Here is a 22338-nt window from a genome sequence, read left to right as displayed (position 1 = left end):
TCATTAGGACAGCCCTCCTGGATACAGCGGCCATATTTAGATAGTTTTATCCCACTTATGTGAATATCTCAGTGTTTACCAGCCATACATCTGGATAACAATACATCTTATTATCAATACTGTTCATAGCACATGTGCCCCTATATATAAATGGTACCCCATAATGCATTTATTATATAACAATATTTGATCTATTAGGCTCACAGTAGCCTCACTCTATATAGTTTATTGATCTATTAATGTAATATAAAACATATCAGCACTTAAGCATTATAGAATACACACTGAACTAACTGTAAATTAAAAATTTTCTATGAAACAATGTTGAAATCGACATTTAACCCTTGCGGAATCAAAGTTTGCAGCTGAAAAATACACTTGGATTCTTTTTGACTCAGGGATCTGATTTTATTACTACCCCTCCAGTGAGCTTTATATTTTTCTTTTCAAATCTTTTTTATTGAAATGTTAACAATTACAACAGCAATATTGAAAGATTCAGAATAGAAAATAAGTACAAACTTATCTTAGCAGCATGGAGCTAGCACACTCTTAAATCTGAGAAAACAATCGTATACTGGCCTATTGGCCATCAAAGGTATACATGAACAAACCAAGTCAATAATTGCAATTTTAGTTACCAAAAAAATTGGTTACAATTAAGGCTTATAGTACCTGCATAGAGCACTAATTGCCATCACAGTTATCCCAGAAGAGCAGACCAATATATGGCCGGACTTCCAGGTATTATAGTCTTAGGAAAAAAGAGAAAAAGGGGGAAACGATGAAAAAGGAAAGGAAGAAAAATAAAGCGTTAACCACTTGCCCTCCTGAGGATTTACCCCCCTTAATGACCAGGCCTCTTTTTGCTACTTGGCGCTGCACTAATTCAACTGATAATTGCGCGGTCATGCAATGCTGCACCCAAACGAAATTTACGTCCTTTTTTTCACACAAATAGAGCTTTCTTTCGGTGTAATTTGATCACCTGTGCGCTTTTTATTTTTCACGCTATAAACAAAAAAACGCCAAAAATTTTGAAGAAAAACAATATTTTTTATTTCCAGCTATAAAAAATCTATAGTAAACTCAAAGTTGGTTATAAATTTAGGCCAAAATGTATTCTGCTACATGTTTTTGGTAAAAAAAAATCCCAATAAGTGTATATTGATTGCTTTTTGTGGAAGTTATAGCATCTACAAACTATGGTATAAATACTGCAATTTACGCCATTTTTCTGCTATAGAGCGCTGCGCTAGTTTAACGGACAATTGTGCAGTCATGCAATACGGTACATAAATTAAATTTAAATCCTTTTTTTTTCCCCACAAATTGAGCTTTCTTTCGGTGGTATTTGATCGCCTGTGCGGTTTTTATTTTTTGCGCTATAAAAAAAAAGGCTGACAATTTTGAGGAAAAAAAAAAACAATATTTTGGACTTTTTGCTATAAAACATGTCCAGTAAAAAAAAAATGCAAAAATCAAATTTAGTCATAAATTTCTGCCAAAATGCATTCTGCGACATGTCTTTGCTAAAAAAAAACCCCAATACGTGTAAATTAATTGGTTTACGTGAAAGTTATAGCGTTTACAAATGGCAGGAAAGATACTGGGATTTTTAGGGGTTTTTTTATACTAATATTGGCGGCGATCAGCGAATTATGGCGGCGATCAGGGACTTATGGCAGCGACTTATGGCGGGACTGCGGCGGACATTCTGACATTGGGGGGTACTGACATGGGGTCACTGACATCCCCAAAAACACTAATACAGTGATCAGTGCAAAAAAAAAAAAAAACTGACACTGTACTAATGGCAATGGGGAGGAAGGGGTTAACTTTATTTAGCAGGGAAGGGTTATAGGAGTGAGAGGAGTGTTTTACTAGGGGGCGGGGGTGTGTACTGGGCGGGACAAGGCTGATCGAGAAAGTGAAACTATTCTTTCTCGATCAGCTCATCCTCGAGCTGACAGAGAGGTGACAGACAGCACAGCTACTGCAGCTGTGCTCTCTGTCACCGTTTATCGCCGATCGCCGGGACATAGCCGCTAACGAGCGGCTGTGACCCGGCAACTGGCATCTGCGGCGGTGATCCACAGGACAAATAGGGCGGCAGCGCGCTTCGTGCGCGCCCCCTATTTGTTTACAAAACACACGTTTTAAAACGTGGTTTTGCCTGTGAGTGCCGCCCTGCCACCGTATATGTACAGTGGCTGGGCGGCATGCGGTTAAAAGAGAATAGAGCACAAATTTAGCCAAGGAAACAATTTTGTACTAGATTCTATATATTCATATTGTGTAACATGATAACATGAACATTTCTTTCCAACAAGACCACTTCAGGTCAAATTCCCCCATGTGCTGATAGGAAATGGCCACAGCCCTCTCGCAGGTGTAATATGAGTGTACTCTTTGAATTACTTTTGATATAGAGGGGATTTTAGTTGATTTCCAAGCAGCAGCAATAAGTACATAGCCAAATATTGTTCTAAATTGTCCAGGGAATAGGTTTAATGTAATATTAAGTAGCGCCAGATGCGGTGCTGGGCTAGTCATCATTCCAGACACCTGCGAAATAAGTGTGAAAACATCTTGCCAGAAATTGTGTAAACAGGTGCATTCCCATATAATATGAAACAGGTTACCTTTCCTACCACAGTTCCTCCAGCACAATGATGACACATTAGGATACATTTTAGCTAATTTCTATGGGGTAAGGTAGCAGCGGTCTAATATTTTTAGAGAACAATCCCAGTGATTTGAACATTTAGTAATACTCAGATTACACTGTTCAACAGGTAAAAAGTTTTGGGCATAAAATTAGCTAATCTTACATAATTTTGGGGTGCTGAAAACGAAAATGACCCTAAAAAATGTTGATTGGCTCTAGTTTCCATGATATATTCACCCATCTAATGACGTAAGCCATTCAAAATCATGATACAACTTCAGCTGCATATTGCGCAATTGATACTGGTGACCAATAGAAAATTGCATGTATACTGAGATGATGCAATATTAGCCTTTAATTGCATCACTTCACTGCATAAAAGCTGCAGTATCTGTAGCTGATTGTAGTTCGACAGCGTCGAACTTGTGTGAATAAAGCAGATAATTTCTGCTATATCTGCGGTGAAATAACTTTTATCTCACAAAAAAGGAGGATAACAGGAATGATTAAGAAAGCCTACAACTTGTATTTTGGCTGCAAGATAGGAGACCAGGACAAGAGCTGGGCACCACATATATGCTGCAATTCTTGTGGGACGGCACTGGAGCAATGGTTGAATGGAAGAAAGGCATCTATGCCTTTCGCTGTGCCAATGATTTGGAGAGAGCCAACAGATCATGTTAGTAATTGTTACTTTTGTATGGTGCCTCCAATTGTAAAAGGGCTAAATAAGAAGAAAAAGTTATCTGTGCACTATCCAAATATTCCATTGGCAATACGTCCAGTTCCTCATGGAGAGGGGCTACCAATTCCTAAAGCACCAGAATCCTTCGTGGTTGAGTCAAGTGAGGAAGAACCTGAAGCGTGTAGTCACGTGCAGTTGTAAGAGATAGCCCTTTCCTCGAATACAAGAAAAAAGCCAAGAGAAGCAAAACCGACACAAACTGAAGACAAAACTAGTGAGAATCCTAAGTATTAAAATGATTCAACTTAGCTTATGGCTATAATTTTTCTTGGTAATCCTATGCAATATATTATGCCATTTAGGCTTTGTTATGTAGTCAATATCACTTGCTTTATATTTGTGGAAAAACATCTATCTATATAATTATTGTGCATTATGTAGTCATTACGCCTATAGTAGAAAACTTTCCGTTTACAGAAAAACTAGAGCCAATTGACAAATTTCATTGTTATATTTGAACTCAGAATGTGAAATTCATTAAGAAATGGATCCTTTTGTTTCCAAAACTGGCAAAAAATAAAAATTTGTTGAACAGTGTTATTGCTCAAAGCTGCATCCCACTCATCTCGGGTGAATGATCTTTGTAGATCCCTCTCCCCACGCAGTTTAGAATAGAAAGATCATTGCCATAATGTAAAAATTTGTAAAACCATAAGATACATTTTTTAATTCTAATAGACTTAGTTAAAACGTGCCATATTTTAGAATCTATTTCAATCCATTTCTTTGGATTCTAACTATGATAACCTCTTATTTGCAGAAAAGAGTGTAGGCCTCTGCTTGGGATAGTGTTTCCTATTTCAGTGAAAGTGCTGTAGCCTAGATCCCTTAAAGGGTTGGTATTGAGATTTGGAATAAAGTATTCATACGCTGATAATGGTATATCAATTTGAAGCTTAGGAGAGGAGGTAGTTAATTTATTCTGGCCAATTATCCATGCTTCAAGTGTTGCGGTGGTGGATGGAAGAAATGTAGTTAAGAGTTTGGATGTAACAGATCTAGCTAACAATAATGCCTGAAGGTCTCTATTGGGAACCACACTGCTCTATTTGTACCCATAATTTATCTGACGGGACAAACCACACCGGAAGTTGATCAAAGATAGTTGCACAATAGTAAGTAGAAAGTACTGGAAGGCCAAACCCTCCTTTGGATTTATGTTCAGTGAGGGACAGGAATGTGATCCGCAATTTCTTTCCTCTCCAGATATATCATTTTAGGGCCGTCTCCAACTTACTGAAGTAGGCATGAGAAATAAGAATCGAAATTGTTCTAAAATAATATAATATTTTGGGAAATATCAGCATCTTAAACGCCGCTATCTACCTATCTATGAGGTTTCAAATTTGTCAAGCTGCTGCAACTCCACTACGACTGACTAGTACAATTTTTCGTAGTTATCTTTAAATGTATTGGAGGACAGGGCAGATATGTATATACCAAGGTAGTCTAATTTCTGATGGGTCCAGCTATAGGGAATTTTGTCTTTGAGGTATTTCAATGATCCCTTTGCTACAGCGATTGGCAGAACAGATTTCGTAATATTAAGTTTATAGTAAGAAACTTCACTAAATGACTGCAAGGAAGCCGAAATTTCTGTATGGGAATTCACAGGGTCAGTAACAGTAAGTATGACAACATCTGCAAACAGTCCAATTTTATGGGATGTAGTCGCTACTTGAATACCCAAGATCCGTGGGTTAGTTCTAATTGCGGTTGCTAGAGGTTCCATTACTAGTGAAAAAAATAATAGGAGATAGAGGATAACCCTGCCTTGTTCCATTGGTGATGCTAAAAGGTTCCGATAATGCGTTAGACGTAAACACTTGTGCGGTAGGGACTGTATATAGTGTCATAATAGCCGACTTTATAAATCTACTAATATCAAATTTGTTTAGAGTAGCGTCTAAGTACTGCCAATGGACACTATCAAAGGCTTTTTTGGTATCCAATGGCAAAAACACAGCCTGTAGCCCACGAGTTTCAATCAAATGCATCAGGTTGAGTATTCTACGGGTGCCGTCTGCTGCTTTTCTGCCCTTAACGAAGCCCACTTGATCAGCCTCAATAAGGAGAGGGGTTATATTTAGGAGACCAGTTGCTATGATTTTAGCATATATTTTAAGGTCCGTGTTCAGCAGTGAAATGGGCCTAAAATGTTGAGGGTGGTATGGAGTCTTCCCCGGTTTAGGCAAAGTAACAATGATAGCCTTTAACATCTCGGGTGGAAATGTGGACTTAAGTACTGCTTCATCAAAAGATTTTTTAGGTAAGGTAGTAATATAGATTGAAATTCTTTATAGTACTCAGCAGAAAAACCGTCAGCCCTTGGAGATTTCACTTTCCAGGATAGGTTGGTTAAGCCCCTCTAATTTTTGATGTTCTAATGTAGGCAGTGGTAATTTTTCAAAAAACTGATTAATCAGCTCTGGAGTAGGTTGTGGAGTATGAGGATCATCTTTAAGATTATATAATTTGGAGTAGTAGGGGCGAAACACTTCCACTATTTTGTTAGGTTGGTAGGTGATTTTGTTCGATGTAGGATCCAGAATTGAGGATAATTTAGATTTGGATTGTCTAGCAGCGGGATATTTCACAAGCATCTTGCCCGCTTTGTTCCCCTGCGTGTAAAATGTGGCTTTAGCCTTTTTCAAATTTTGGCTATGTCGCCATAAGAGGTTCCTAAGTTCAAGTCTAGTGGTTTGGCGTTCCTGGAATACGGCGGGAGATACAGATTGTTCTTGTCAACCGTGTCAGAAAAGGCTCGATTCCTGTTACGTTTTGCCTGCGAGGCTAACTTCAATAGTAAACCTCTACAATACGCTTTGTGTGAGCACCACGTGCTAAATACATTTGTGTCAGGGGAAGAGTTAATATCAAAATATTCCTGTAAAGCTATAGTGAGAATAGAACAAAAAGCAGGATTACAAAACATAGAGATACCATTACGCAATAAAAATACTGGGGATAATTTTAAATTCTCTTCAATGCACAAGGAGATAAGTGCGTGGTCCGACCACGTCATCGGATGGATCTTAGCTTTGGATATATTTTGCAGTAATTGAATGTCCATTAGAAAGAATTTTGTGAGGGGCAGAGTAATGCGTGAAATCTTTTTCAGAAGCATGTAGGCATCTCCAGGGATCCTAGAGATTAGCTTCAGCTAAAACATGAGCTAAGGAGTGTCTCAAGCTGTGGGAGGGGTTTGAAATATCTAGCAAATTATTTATGACAGCATTAGAGTCTCCACAAGAAACCTTTATGGATTTTTGCCGCTTTTTTCCTTAGAGAGTTTAGAAAGTGGACCTGGAGAACAATGGGAGCATAGAGATTCACAATGGTATATAAAATAGTGTTAATTTCGCAGACAATAATTAGAAATCTGCCTTTACTGTCTGTCACTTGATATAGTAATGAAAAGGCAACAGAGTTTCGGATAGCAACGAGAACCCCACATTTCTTATCATGACCATTAGACGTGAAAACGTGGGAACAAGCGGTGTGAGCATAGCGGTGCTTTAGAGCTTTATATTTTTCGATACTCCAAAATTTTAATCCAGATGGATCACTGTTATGATGATAAAAAATGTTCATTGAGATTGTGCTTAATCTTACTTCCTTTTTTGATGTTCCTAATGTGGTCTTGCATCCTTATAGCCAACATTTTTTTTGTTCTACCTATGTATTGCAAGCCGCATTCACATTGTATACAATACACCACCACCTCTGTTTCAAGTGATACAGTCACAAACAGCACACTGTACTCCCGTACTGTGAGATATAAAAGTTGGCCTTTTCAGGTTTTTTTTTTACGCTTTTACATCCAAAGTATCTGCCACATGCAAAAAAACCGTTCTCATAAAAAAAAGACACCATACTATTAGATTGAGGTAGATCCACAACATTCCTCACCAATCTATCTTTTAGATTCTGTGCTTTCTTGTTAATACATTTAGGGTTTGTGGATAATACACTACTCAACCATTTATCCAGAGTCAGAATGCCCCAATGTTTTCTTATACTGTTATAATTCAAAACTATTGCTGCTTAGTAATCCTTCTCATCATTTTTCTTTCTCTCATCCTGGATTAAATCCTTTCTATCCATCCTGTCTACCTGTTTCTTTTTTTCTTCCAGAAAATCCTTTTCATATCCCTTTTGAAAGAACATCTTTAGTGGCCTTTCTAATGTATTCATCTTTTTCCATACAATTCCTTCTGATCCTGGTGAGTTGCCCTTTAGAGAGATTCATAAGCCACATTTTGTGATGGCAACTATCCATGGTTATGTAACTGTTTCTATCAGTAGGTTTGAAATATGTTTTGGTGATATTTTTTTTGTCCCTGTTTATACAGTATAAGATCTAGGAAATGTATAGATTGCTCACTTATTTCCCATGTTAGTATAATGTTCTTTTGGTTGTTAATCATCTTCATTATGAATGATTTGAGGGATTTTCTATTTCCTTTCCATATTATTATAATATCATTGATGAAATGACGATACAAGATCAGTTCTCTGGGTTTGTTGTCAAACATCTTGCTATAAATAAATTTGCGACACTTGGGGTAAATTTTGCCCCACCGATACTCCTGTTTGCTGCTGATAATAATTACCATCATACCAAAAGCACCCATGTTCTAAACAGAACTTCAAACATTCCTAAATATGCTTTTTTTTGCTTGCTCCCGATATTATTACTACTGTTTAAAGCCCATTCTGTCGCCTCTATGGCTTCTTTATGATTAATAATTGTGTATAATGACCCTACATCAGCCGTTGCTAGGATTACTTCTTTAGTATCTTCTATTTCTTCCAGTAGACGTAATATATGTTTTGTGTCTTTCAGATAGGCTTTTGTCTCTTGTACTTCAGGTTACAAAAAAAGTCAATATATTGACCCAACTTCTCTGTTACCGATCCTATTTCGTTTACTATAAGTCTACCCAGGGGTTACATCTATCCTAATGGATTTTCGGCATGCAATAAATGACCGTTACTGTGCATGCTGTCGGTATTAAGTATCTTTCTAATTTTAGGATGTGCTGATATGTTCGATGCGGTCGTTGATAGTATCCATCCCTTTCTCTGGGGGTTCTATATCTATATTGGGGTCTATACCCTCCTCTCCCTCTTGGGGTGTACTGGTATGAATGATGTGGTTGTTGATAGTATCCATCCCTCCCTCTGGGGGTACCATATCCATATCGGGGTCTATATTAGTTCTGATTTTTTGGTCCCCTATATTGGTTCCTAGTGGGTCCTGCCTCCTCTTTAGCCATCTTATTTGGAATATTGTATTAAACCAGTTCATTGGAATGGTGAAGGTAGGCCCAGTACACTGGGCACTACAAGAACAGGTGAGGTCCCAACCCTCCCTTGCTTTTAATGATAATGTAGTGGAGGCAGTGGCCAGGATGCAGAGGCCATTGTGATGGTGACAAAAAATGTGAGCCAATGTACCTTGGAACCTATATCCCTATTTTGGCCTTGCAAGCAGCAGTATGTGAGGTGATCCAATCTTAGCTGAGTCAGGGGATATGCCATAGCATCAACTACATGTCACAGATATTTGACCCTCTTCCACATCAGGTGCTACTTGGTCTAGATATTGAATGTGTTCTTCAAAAAATTTTGAAACTATGATATAATCATCTAGATAGATCAGCACCATTAAAAAATTGTAGTCCCCTATGCATCACTCCATCAACCTCTGGAAGGTGCTGGGGACTTTAGTCAGCCCAAAAGACATGCAAATAAATTTGTACAGTCCTAGTGGTGTTATGAAAGCAGTCTTTTCTCAAACATGTTTTCTTACTGGGACCTTCCAGTAACCACTAGCCAGGTCTAAGGAGCAGAAATTAAGAGGCTTGGCACAGGGCCATAAGATACTCCTCTACCCAGGGCAAAGGGGAAGCATTCCAATGGGTACAGGCATTAAGCTTGTGAGATTGCACGCATAAATGCAGGATCCTATCTTTCTTTAGGACCAGAGCAATATGTGCAAACCAGGGGCTGTGATTATGACTCACTGCTCACAATCCTCTTTGCAGCATATTTTTACTTAAGTCCTTATTTCCTGGCATAGAGCGAGAGGTGTACTGCATATCAAATTTCGCTCCTCGGTGGGTGCTGCATCTCCTGTATGGACAGGGTGGTCCAGTGCTTTGTTACAAAGCAGCAAACAACAGTACATGCTTATCCAGCAATGGATGCAGCCAGTGGTGGAACTACCAGAGTCACAGAGTCGCACTTGTGACTTGGCCCTGGATTTTTGCCACTGTGGAGAGGCCCCAAGCAGTGTTGCCTATCGCCCAATATATAAGTGACTGTTTGAAAAAACAGACTGATTTCTCCTGTCCATAGGACAGGAGAATCAGTCCATGAATGTAGGGACCAATGGCTCCGGTTTAGCCGAGTATCTGTGACACTCACCCAGTCTAGCCCAGCGAGCACTCTCCCCACAACATGTGAAAGGGTCCTACTGCAGGATTGTAATAAAGGGCTCCACAACAGAAGTAAAGGGCCCAGGGATCAGTGGAGAGGGCTGCAGGACCAGAGGAAAGGGCCCTGGGACCAATGGGGGTTTGGGGGGGGCCCTTCAAGGTTTCTTGCACTGGGGCCCTAAAGGTTCTAGTTATGCCAATGGGTACAGCATCCATTGTTGGGACAGCAAGAACTCCTGGAGGGGGATGGCCAACTGGACAAGCAGCAGTTGGTCCTGAGTGACCTCCAGGGTAGGCAGAGGCTTGCAGGTAAGCACAGATAGCCTTGACCAAAGGTTGGGAGGAAGCAATACAGCTCTTGGACACAACAAAGATGTCTGCTAGTAGTATTTAGCTTGGCAGGAGAATGGGGTTGTTCCCACATTTACTAAATGAGTCAGTACCCTTCCCCAATGAACCTTGGAAGGGGTTTGGGCCATCAATCATTCTCTGGACACCTCCACCTTTTTCCAGGGTTCTACTAAAACAGAGATCACTTGTTTCTTTTCTTTCAGGCCCATATAGGAAGTGGCCAGATGACCTCTTGCAGTGGAGCAAACAGCAGCTATTGCTTTGGTGGTACTCAATCTATGGCCACTTTCTCTGAGTATCACTGGCTCTCCTTTCAGGAATGCTCACAAGCATGACTTAGGTTTTTCCAAACTAAATGATGTTCACAGCTCCTTGTAGACCCACCAGATTTTTCTATTTCTTTTAAAAGCTGGGACAAGTCCAAGTCCTTGAGGATGTTAATGCCCAGAACCATGGGCACAGAAGAAACAACAGGGATGTGGATCACCTCTTCTCCTTCCTGCTCCACCACTTGGTTAAATACCTGCACCGTCATCTTGGTAACCTCTTCAATCATCATAGGTAGATTGTTAGCTGTCTTCAAGGACAACAATGATGGATGCAGCTGGTCCCAAGCTTCAAACTGACTCACATAAAAGGAATATTCTATAGTCATGACTTCAGACCCCTTGTTGAATAAACAATGAATTTGATGTCCTTTTATTAGTGCTGTAACCACCAGACTTGGGGAAACCAGTGAGTAAGGAGTCCTGAGACATTTAGTTGTGATTCCAGGAGAGTTTTCCTCTGCCTGGATCTTTAATGGCTTATGAGTGGTGCCCCTGTGTTTGGCAATTCCTGGCAAGATGGCTATAGAGCCCATACCCCGTCCCTTCAGATCCTCATCAGGGTCTCTCTATAAAGGGTTTACTCTTTGTGGAAACTCAGTTCCTAATTGATTTTAGACAGCTCTTGCTGAATGAAAGCCACATTCTTGGTCTTAATGCTGTTAGTGGCACAAAGGCAAGTTTACAGCAGTAAGACTGTCCTTTTTTATATTGCTTACATTATCAGACAGCATCTGCATAGGGGGGTGGCTAATAGGTGTGTGGTGGATACTGCTGCCCCAGTGGCAAATAAAGGCTAACTGTACTCCCTGTTTTTTCTTGGCTGATTTTTCTTGGACTTGACCCTCGAATCCTGAGAGCCCTGGAGGGGAATACACACACAAGTTTGGAGAGGGATGCTCTTACTGGTTCTGGATGGCCCGTATCTCCCCAAAGCCACAGTTAAAATCCAGACATGGACTCATCAGCCGACATTGGACTGCTGAGACAGGTATGCTGGGGCAGCAATACACCTGTAGTTAGGGACCAAGAATGTTAGGGAATGTCTGCACTTTATCTTAGACTGTCCACTGTCATCATTATCTTAATTTTATTCTTCCAGTAAAGCTTTTTGAAACTTTGCCTGGTCTTTAGTTAAAGGTGTGCAATGCAAGTAACTTGCACATGCAGTTACAGCTTCACTACAGGTCACTAGACACACTGGGGTATGAAGATATCAGTACAAGAGTTAATGCCGTGTGAAGATACAGTGGTTACAAAAGTAACAAAGGTTTCCCCAGCAGCCTGTTGTTAAGCGAGTACCTGTGGCAGGTGAGAGAGTCTTTTGCAACAAGGGCAAAGTTGTTAGCACTCCTTTGGTCGTGATCCATCTCCCATAGCAATGGGAGCAGATCCACACCACTGGGAACCTTATTCGGTACACAGGTACAAAAGAGAGAGAGTTAGATGAAATGCATGCATGGAATCTGCGCTAAGTGCATGGCAGGACACCATACCGTTACTAGGAGTGAGATATTGGTGTTATGCTGGACAGGAGTAGAGGGCATTTGCTCTGCGTGTCCCTCCTAAATGCACAAGTGACCATGGTGATGCTTAATACATCAGTAGAGTTTATTAGAGTTTTGTTTAGTCATCTGTCTGGATCATCAGCGTGCCTCAAATAAAGGTACCTCATGTGCACATCGGTGGCCCTGTACAAAGTGCCTAGAAGAACCCACCCAGGGGTAGCCCTCTCATTACCCTTACTTGGTGCCCAAGGAGGAGGGAAACATGGAGGATATGATGATCACCCCACAACCCTACCCCCCCTTCCAACAGGCAGGATGGGAGTGCCAGTGGTGCTTAGAAGAGCAGTGCAAATCCAGTGTCATGTAGCTGGATGTAACTACATCATGTAGTGGATGTAGCTGACCAGCTAAGACCAGTCCTAGGTTGCTAATATGGTTCACATATATGTGTATACCAAACCTGCCAATAACCTCAGTACAGTGTATATGTGCATATGTTAAGGCCAAAAGCAGAATCATTGCTGTAATTTATGTCTCTGAATGTTATATAACATTTTATATATTCATTGTGTTAGCAGAAGCAGAAAAGGAAAATATACATTTAAGAGTCAGCACATACAGTCAGGTCCATAAATATTGGGACATCAACACAATTCTAACATTTTTTGCTCTATACACCACCACAATGGATTTGAAATGAAACAAACAAGATGCGCTTTAACTACAGATTGTCAGCTTTAATTTGAGGGTATTTACATCCAAATCAGGTGAACAGTGTAGGAATTACAACAGTTTTCATATGTGCCTCCCACTTGATAAGGGACCAAAAGTAATGGGACAATTGGCTTCTCAGCTGTTCCATGGCCAGGTGGGTGTTATTCCCTCATTATCCCAATTACAATGAGCAGATAAAAGGTCCAGAGTTCATTTCAAGTGTGCTATTTGCATTTGGAATCTGTTGCTGTCAACTCTCAAGATGAGATCCAAAGAGCTGTCACTATCAGTGAAGCAAGCCATCATTAGGCTGAAAAAACAAAACAAACCCATCAGAGAAATAGCATAAATATTAGGCCTGGCCAAAACAACTATTTGGAACATTCTTAAAAAGAAGGAACACACCGGTGAGCTCAGCAACACCAAAAGACCTGGGAGACCACGGAAAACAACTGTGGTGGATGACCAAAGAATTCTTTCCCTGGTGAAGAAAACACCCTTCACAACAGTTGAGCAGATCAAGAACACTCTCCAGGAGGTAGGTGTATGTGTGTCAAAGTCAACAATCAAGAGAAGACTTCACCAAAGTGAATACAGAGGGTTCACCACAAGATGTAAACCATTGGTGAGCCTCAAAAACAGGAAGGCCAGATTAGAGTTTGCCAAACAACATCTAAAAAAGCCTTCACAGTTCTGGAACAACATCCTATGGACAGAAGAGACCAAGATCAACTTGTACCAGAGTGATGGGAAGAGAAGAGTATAGAGAAGGAAAGGAACTGCTCATGATCCTGAGCATACCACCTCATCAGTGAAGCATGGTGGTGGTAGTCTCATGCCGTGGGCATGTATGACTGCCAAAGGAACTGGTTCTCTTGTATTTATTGATGATGTGACTGCTGACAAAAGCAGATGAATTCTGAAGTGTTTTGGGCAATATTATCTGCTCATATTCAGCCAAATACTTCACAACCCATTGGACGCCGCTTCACAGTGCAGATGGACAATGACCCAAAGCATATTGCAAAAGCAACCAAAGAGTTTTTTAAGGGAAAGAAGTGGAATGTTATGCAATGGCCAAGTCAATCACCTGACCTGAATCTGATTGAGCATGCATTTCACTTGCTGAAGACAAAACTGAAGGGAAAATGCCCCAAGAACAAGCAGGAACTGAAGGCAGTTGCAGTAGAGGCCTGGCAGAGCATCACCAGGGATGATACCCGGCGTCTGGTGATGTCTATGCGTTCCAGACTTCAGGCTGTAATTGACGGCAAAGGATTTGCAACCAAGTATTAAAAAGTGAAAGTTTGATTTATGATTATTATTCTGTCCCATTACTTTTGGTCCCTTAAGAAGTGGGAGGCACATATGCAAACTGTTGGAATTCCTACACCGTTCACCTGATTTGGATGTAAATACCCTCAAATTAAAGCTGAGAGTCTGCAGTTAAAGCAAATCTTGTTTGTTTCATTTCAAATCCATTGTGGTGGTGTATAGAGCCAAAAATGTTAGAATTGTGTTGATGTCCCAATATTTATGGACCTGACTGTAGGTAAGCCAATCACAGCCATCCTCACACTGTACAGAGCCTTAACCAATCCCAGCCAGTTTCACATTTGTGCCTGTGTAAAACCCCCTGCTAGATCTTTCTAGAGCCACTTGCTCACCAAACAGAAGAGGAAACAGACAGAGTTCCAGTCAGAGATAAGTTCTATGGAAGCAGAGAAGGCCAAATAGGTATTTAATGCACTTACAGTGGGGCAAAAAAGTATTTAGTCAGCCACCAATTGTGCAAGTTCTCCCACTTAAAAAGATGAGAGAGGCCTGTAATTGGCATCATAGGTAGACCTCAACTATGAGAGACAAAATGAGAAAAAAAAATCCAGACAATCACATTGGCTGATTTGGAAAGAATTTATTTGCAAATTATGGTGGAAAATAAGTATTTGGTCACCTACAAACAAGCAAGATTTCTGGCTCTCACAGACCTGTACCTTCTTCTTTAACTTCTTGCCGACCGCGCATAGCCGAATGACGGCTTCACCGCGGCCGGCCAGTTCTGAGTGGACGTCATATGACGTCCTCCCAAAACGCGCTCTCCTGCGCGCCCCAGGGGGCGCGCACCCGGCGATCTCCGTGATCGCTGTGTCCTACGGACACAGCTGATCACGTGATGTGGTGAAAGGCCGATCCCACCGGCCTTTTACCACGTGATCAGCGGTGTCCAATGACACGCTGATCACAGGGAAATGCAAGTGCCGGTTCTCGGCTGCACTCTCCTCACGCTGTCAGATCGTGAGGAAAGTACTGCCGAGAACCGGCAGTTGTCAGAGCGGGGATCGGCACCGATCATCAGGGCACTGATGATCAGTGCCCTGATGATCGGTGCCCAGCAGTGACACCCGCAAGTTCCGCCCATCAGTGCGCCCACTAGCCCCGCCCACCCGTTCCCAGCAGTGCCCCCACCTGTGCCCAGCAGTGCCCCCACCTGTGCCCAGCAGTGCCCCCACCTGTGCCACTCTGCAGTGCCACCTACCTGTGCCCAGAAGTGCCACCTACATGTGCCCAGCAGTGCCACCCACCTGTGCCCACCCACCAGTGCCACCCACCTGTGCCCACCCACCAGTGCTGCCCACCAGTGCCACCCACCAGTGCAGCCCAGCAGTGCTGCCAGTCAGTGCCACCAGTCAGTGCCCAGGGGTTGTGCCAGTCAGTGCCGCCAGTCAGTGCCCAGAAGTGATGCCAGTCAGTGCCGTCTATCAGTACCCATCATCAGTGTCACCTATCAGTGCCGCCTATCAGTGCTGCATATCAGTGCCGCCTATCCGTGACCCCTAATTAGTGCTGTCTATCAGTGCCGCCTATCCGTGCCACCTCATTAGTACTGCCTATCAGTGCCCTTTAGTGCTGCCTATCAGTGCCCATCAGTGCCGCCTATCAGTGCCCATCAGTGCCGCCTCATCAATGCAAATCAGTGAAGGAGAAAAAATACCTGTTTGAAAAATTTTATAAAAGAAACAAATAAACTTTTTTTTTTTTTTCAAATTTTTTGCACATTTTTAATTTATAGCGCAAAAAGTAAAGCGCCCAGTGGTGATTAAATACCACCAAAAGAAAGCTCTATTTGTGAGAAAAAAATGATCAAAATTTCATATGGGTACAATGTTGCATGACCGCGCAATTGTCAATCAAAGTGTGGCAGCGCTGAAAGCTGAAAATTGGCCTGGTAAGGAAGGGGGTATAAGTGCCTGGTAGGCAAGTGGTTAAGAGGCTCCTCTGTCCTGCACTCATTACCTGTATCAATGGCACCTGTTTGAACTTGTTATCAGTATAAAAGACACCTGTCCACAACCTCAAACAGTCACACTCCAAACTCCACTATGGTGAAGACCAAAGAGCTGTCGAAGGACACCAGAAACAAAATTGTAGACCTGCACTAGGCTGGGAAGACTGAATCTGCAATAGGCAAGCAGCTTGGTGTGAACAAATCAACTGTGGGAGCAATAATTAGAAAATGGAAGACATACAAGATCACTAATAATCTCCCTCGATCTGGGGCTCCACGCAAGATCTCACCCCGTGGGGTCAAAATGATCACAAGAACGGTGAGCAAAAATCCCAGGACCACACGGGGGGACCTAGGGAATGACCTGCAGAGAGCTGGGACCAACGTAACAAAGGCTACCGTCACTAACGCCAGGGACTCAGATCCTGAATTGTTTCAGCAGACAGTGTGAGGCCGGAATCAGCATTGCTAGTGAATGGATAATTTTCATATAATAATCTGTTTATCTCTGCTGATAAGAGCTTCTGTATTCATAGGAAATAATGGGGAGATCACCTGACACTGGATAGTGGATGGTCATGAAAGGTTCCCCCGTGTATGACCTCCTATAATCTCATACATTTTAAAACATGGAATATCAGTATATAACAGGGTTTTAGGAAAAAATATTTAATGACTGATAACAGTGTGATAAGATCCAACAATTAGTCAACAGTCTATTTTTTTATGTGGTTTGGATATAAAACTGTCCCAGAATATTAATGTCTCGGTCAGTCCTATTATACTCACTGTAATTCCTCTATCCGGCTTGTTGTCAGAGCTGTCATCAGATCACTGAAATGAGGACCTTCCAGATTGTTCCCAAACAGGTACAGTATCCTCAGTGTCTGGTTATTTCTTATTCCAGATGCCAGGTGGGGGCAGGAACTGTCTGTCAGGTGATTACCAGCCAAACTGTAGAAGAAGAGAAGAATGTTACCAGCAGAAAATGAATGTAACCATTCTCTACATGAATGGAACTCATTTCTCTTCATTTGTAGTATATTAGATCACTTTACGTATAAAACTCCAGTAAATGGAGTTTTGAAAGAAAAATGTTACACCCCAATATTGTGTTCATGTGTAGAGACGGTGATATTCCTTCCCCACTACAGAATACACTACACAGCTGCTGATAGTTTAAACATTTTCAAACGTTTCCTTCCAATGGAGGTGAAGCAAACAATCGACTATTGATTATTGTCGAGTGAGGGAGCCCACACATTGATCCCTGATGGACTGGATGAATTCTGATGAATTTATGGCCAGCTTAAGTTGCTATTAGCAAAAAATGGCCTGGTCATGAAGGGGGTAAAATTTTCGTGAGATCAAGTGGCTATTTAGCACTGTACTACATTAACTGGTATTTGTTCAGTCATGCAATTTTTTACCCAAACAAAATGTATATAATTTTTTTCACAAAAATAGAGTTTTCGGTGGTATCTGAACACCACTGTGTTTTTGTTTTAATTTTGTTGTTATTTAAACAAAAAAGAAAACTTTTTTTTCCCTTTCTGCTGCAAAACATATCAAGTAAAATGTATTCTGCTACATGTATTTGTTAAAAAAAATCCCAATATATACAAATTATTTTTCTTTATAGTATACTACTAATGGAGGTGATCAGTGACTTAAAATGCGACTGCGATAGTGCGGTGAGCAATATGACACTAACTGACGGTGGCTGGAAATGACTAAACGCCAACGACATCACTAGTAACATTAATACAGTGATCAGTGATAATACTATACACTGTCACTGTACTAATGACACTGGTTGGGAAGGGGTTAACATCTAGGGCAATCAAGGGGTTAAATGTATGCTTAACTATGTGTAATGTGTATAAAGTGTTCTGATTTTACAAAGCAATCTCTAAGTCTCTCATTCCTGTTTTGCAGGAATGATAAACAGAGATCATTCCCCCTGTACAGAATACTGTGTTGATTGTCAACACAGAACTCTGGGCTGTGATTGTACAGCGCTGATCAGCAGGTCCTGGCCATGAATTTTTGGATGGGACTTGCTGACAGTCTCCTAGTGTATAGAATCACAGCAGATGCCGAGGGGGGGAGGGGGCGCACATGCACGCACCCTAAACCCAGAGACAGGCAGGGATGTATAGGTACATGTATAGGCCGCTCATTGTGGCGGGAAGTGCGTAAATGTAGCAACCTCCTAGTTAAGTGCCATGATGTGTATAGTTAGATTAAGCATAGCTGCGTTTCTCTACTTACCAGAGAGGCTGTCAGGTAAATTCAGTGTGGTATTCTATTCAAAAGAGTGCTGTGATGGATTAGTCAGGTCTGCTCATGTTGCTCTGGTACTGTTGGAGTTTGCCTTGTGTTCTGCCCGCCTTCAGGAAGCTATGAGAGCCTTCTAGCACATGGGAAAATGAATATGAATACAGCCCTGCCCAATTGTAGAGGAAGGTAGTCCCATTGCATGCTGGGAGTGGTATTTATATTCTGAGAGCACATGGGTTCTGTGTCTTTCCTGGGAGTGGATTGCACCAAGCTAAGCTGGAATCAGGCTGGCTCACCTGGCACTTGCTGCTATGTGGCATTAGGTGGGTCAACCTGAGGGCCTGAATTTAGAGAAAATGACCCTGGTTCTACAGTAAGCTGACTAAGGGAAGCTGTCTGCCAAAGCTCTGTCTGGTATCACTGGAGGGTTTCCTTTGGAAGATTGGAAGGAGGCAACCATACTGTTCTGTTTCAGCTAAGACTTCAAAGGTGCTCAATTAAGAGATCAGCTAGATGTCCTCAGTGTGAATAGTTCTAATTTTGGAGTATCCTACTACAATTTTCCATCCCTATCCCCTACAATAAATCTCCAAAAACAAACATTGAAGACAACAGGCTGAAGTGTGTGTATTTGGCTGAAGGAATACCCTGTGTTGGGGCGCATACGTGACCTTGGCTGATGACAGACACTCAGTAACAGAGCTCTGCTCATCCCCGGCCTTCCCAGCTCTCCCGCTCAGCTCCATCAGCTGCTACGACCACCGGGTGAGCCACACAAGCTCTGCTCCCGGTCTGGCGACAAAGGATGGGGAAGGTTTGGGCGCTGGAACCCCCCCTGCCCCCGCTGACAGACCCATGGCCCTCACCGCTCCACTGCTTCCTTACTAGGCTGCAACCCCCAACCTCAAGTACCACCGCCAGCCCGCAGAAGAGCTCTGGACCTCCGGCGATGGCAGGGGGAACTGCCGATCACCCGCCCATGGAGCTCCTCCCAATCCCAGCACATGGCAGCCCTCAGCTGGAGGATCTTGGGCACCTGGCAATGACAGGGGGGGACAGCAGACCACCCTTTTCCAGGCACGCTTTAGCACCATCCTCTGCCCCTGCCTTATCTTCTCTCACAGTATCCTCATCAGATGACAAACTGCAAATATTTTTACGCAACATCACTGCTACCATGTCTGCTAAAGTTGGGAAGCTGACCTTGGATCTTAGGGGGGAAATAGCCCAGATTTGGGACCGCACAGATCGATTGGAGAATAAGTTTGATAAATTGGTACTATACATTTATGATTTGGAAGGAAGACAATGCATACCTTAAGCATTCCATGTTCCAAATGCAACTCCAACAAGAAGATTTGGAAAACAGGGAACGCCACCAGAACATTTGTATTCGCGGTATGTCCAAATCAATTGCTGATTCCCAACTCCACCGCCACTTATTGTCCTTTTTTACCGCAACTGCTCTCATGGTTCCGGAATCAGATTGGTGGTTGGACAGGGCTTACCGCTTTCTGGGCCCAAAACCCACTAAAGGCACCAGACCCCGTGACTTCATTGTCCGCTTCCATTTTTTTTAAAGCAAAGAAGCCCTGCTATCCTCAATCCACAACAAATCCTCCCTGGAATTTAAAGGGGACAGTCTCCAGCTTTTCAGTGATCTTTCTCTGATTACTCTGGCCAAATGGCGGGTGCTGAAACCGATCACCACACATCTTCAGCAACACCATGTCCTTTATCATTAGGGATTTCCCTTCAAGCTAGTTGTCTCTAAGGACAATGCCCAAGTTACCCTGCGTGACCTCCATGAGGCGAACTCCTTCCTCAGGGAGCTGGGACTCCCCCCTCTACTGGAAGACACATCTTCACTGCCGCCTACCCCATCCTATCCCTCCATCACCCCAAACAAGATCGGGACACAAGTTTGTGGTGGCCAGAAGCGACTCTCTCGCACTCCACAACGCCCAAGACCTCCTTGATAGAGTGATGTGCCTACCTGATGACCCTCCTGGGTGACCTCTTGAGGCAAGCCCAGAGCCTCCCCCTTCCCCCGTTACTACTTCACTTTTGTTCATCTGGCTGTGCCCTAGTTGGGTGCACTTATTTTGTTTTTTCTTGCCAGGATTTATGATTGCCAAGATGTGTCAGTTGCCATGTTACCCCCGAACCCGTCTAGCCATAGGCCTAGATGACTTAGGTCTGTTCATTTATGCCAAGTTTATATCACCACAGATATCTTTGTTTCTTGCTGTAGCCCTTACGGTTTATATTTTATGTGTTATATCCATGTACTGGATCTTTGTTTTTTTTTGTTCTTAGTTTTGCTTCATCGATGATACTTTATTTACTTTTCGTGCTTGTACAAATGCTATTTACATTATTGCCTAACTATGACTTTACTGTTATTATCATATAATGTCAAAAGTCTTAACTCCATCCAAAAATGGTGGATGGCTTTGATGGGATTTCGATCCTCAGGAGCCGACATCATTTTCGGTCAGAAGACCCATTTTAAATCGACTGGCTCCTTTCGCTTTGCCTCAAGATTTTTTTCACAATCCTACTCCGCTTTCGACCCAAATGGGAAGGCTGGAGTGGCGATTTTGATCCGGACGCACTGCTCCCTGCAGGTCATTTCCTCCAAAGTCGATCCACAAGGTTGTTTCATTATTTTGTATGTTTGGTGACTCCCCCCTTGTCTTGTTGAATTTGTATGCCCCGAACGTGGGTCAACTGCAGTTTCTTTCCCAAACACTTGCCAAACTGAGTTCCTCTTCTGCACCACATGTGATCATTGGAGGTGGCTTTAATCTAATCATGTCCCCCCATAAAGACAGGAAGGCCCTTTTCGAATCCACTCCCTCAACGTGGCAATGTTCCTCTTCAAAATCTTTTTGCAAACTAACAAGGCAGCATCATCTCTTTGTGAAGAGGGTGTCTGATCCACCAGGCTTCAAACCGTTTACTTTCTCCATCCCTCTTCGCAGCTTTTCCCGCTTGGACCATTTCTTAATTTCCCCATTGCTTCCTCTTTTGGTTTAATCTGAAATCAATTCTATTACGTGGTCCGACCACACTTCCCTGACCCTGAAACTCCTTTTTCCTAACTCCATGTCGAAAGCTTGCCACTAGCGCCTCAATGAGACTTTTTTTTACTACAGCCCATCTCCGAGAGGAGCTTTCCCAAGGATTAGAATTGTATGTTTGCCACAATGTTTACTCAGTAACCTCTTCCTCGACCCTGTGGGAAGCCCATAATGTCGTATTTCGGGGACTCTGTATCTCTATGGGTTCTCACTTGAAAAAATTCTCGGCGAGTGCCAAGGCATCCATCATCCACCAATTATCTTCTGCTGAATGTCAATCACTTGGAAAACTATCTATTACTGGGCTCTATAAGCTAACTTCTCTCTGTGACCAAATCAAAGCCCTCGATTCATGTAAATTTGCACAATCCCTCATTTGGGTCAAACAGAAATTCTACGAATTTTCTAATAAACCACACTGCATCCTCTATCATTTTCTGGGAATGTAGGTCCATCACTCCTTTTTGAGAAGAGGTTTTGGCTTTACTATAATTGCTATTGCATACCTCCCTCCCTTTCGAGCCCCTTTATATTCTATTGTGCCTGCCTTTCCCAGGCCTCTCCAAACCATCAAGGAAACTCTCCGCTCATGTCCTGACTGCAGCCAGGAGAAGCATTCCTATGTGTTGGCTCTCCTCTATACCTCCTTCAATGCCGACTTTGTTTAAAATTAAAAATGGAATATCTAACCGCTTTACATGCCTGCTTGATTACTGTGTTTTGAGGTGGTATGGGACCCATGGGATGCCTTTATCTCTGCTCAACCTGCCCAAAATGTACGATTTGACTGCCCTTCTACTGTTATTCTCTGACATTGTATGTTCTTTATTCTTACAAATTTCTGTAATTGATGAGCCTCGTTCTCTCTTCTCTTTCTTCAAATTTAATGTATGCAAATACATGTGAAAAAAAATAATAAAAA

At 42.3% G+C, this 22338-nt stretch overlaps 1 protein-coding gene across 3 annotated transcripts in view; it reads right to left on the bottom strand.

Annotated features, from left to right (window-relative positions):
* Nucleotides 1-22338, bottom strand: part of LOC149452257 (NACHT, LRR and PYD domains-containing protein 3-like) — a 123797-nt gene that overhangs the window by 4712 nt on the left and 96747 nt on the right. Inside the window, exon 14 of one of the 3 annotated variants that reach the window (XM_089689579.1) lies at nt 16837-17001. The exons of 1 other annotated variant lie outside the window; for it this stretch is intronic. In XM_089689579.1, the coding sequence (XP_089545705.1) occupies nt 16837-17001 (165 nt within the window). Of the gene's footprint in view, nt 1-16832; nt 17002-22338 lie in introns of those variants that run through there. One more of the 3 variants, XM_089689580.1, reaches the window with a different exon arrangement.

This window comes from Staurois parvus, unplaced genomic scaffold (genome assembly GCF_062004578.1).
Source record: "Staurois parvus isolate SC_StPar_1 unplaced genomic scaffold, SC_StPar_1.0 ptg000486l, whole genome shotgun sequence".
NCBI classification, from domain to species: Eukaryota; Metazoa; Chordata; class Amphibia; order Anura; family Ranidae; genus Staurois; species Staurois parvus.
This window is presented reverse-complemented; position numbering and strand designations above follow the sequence as displayed.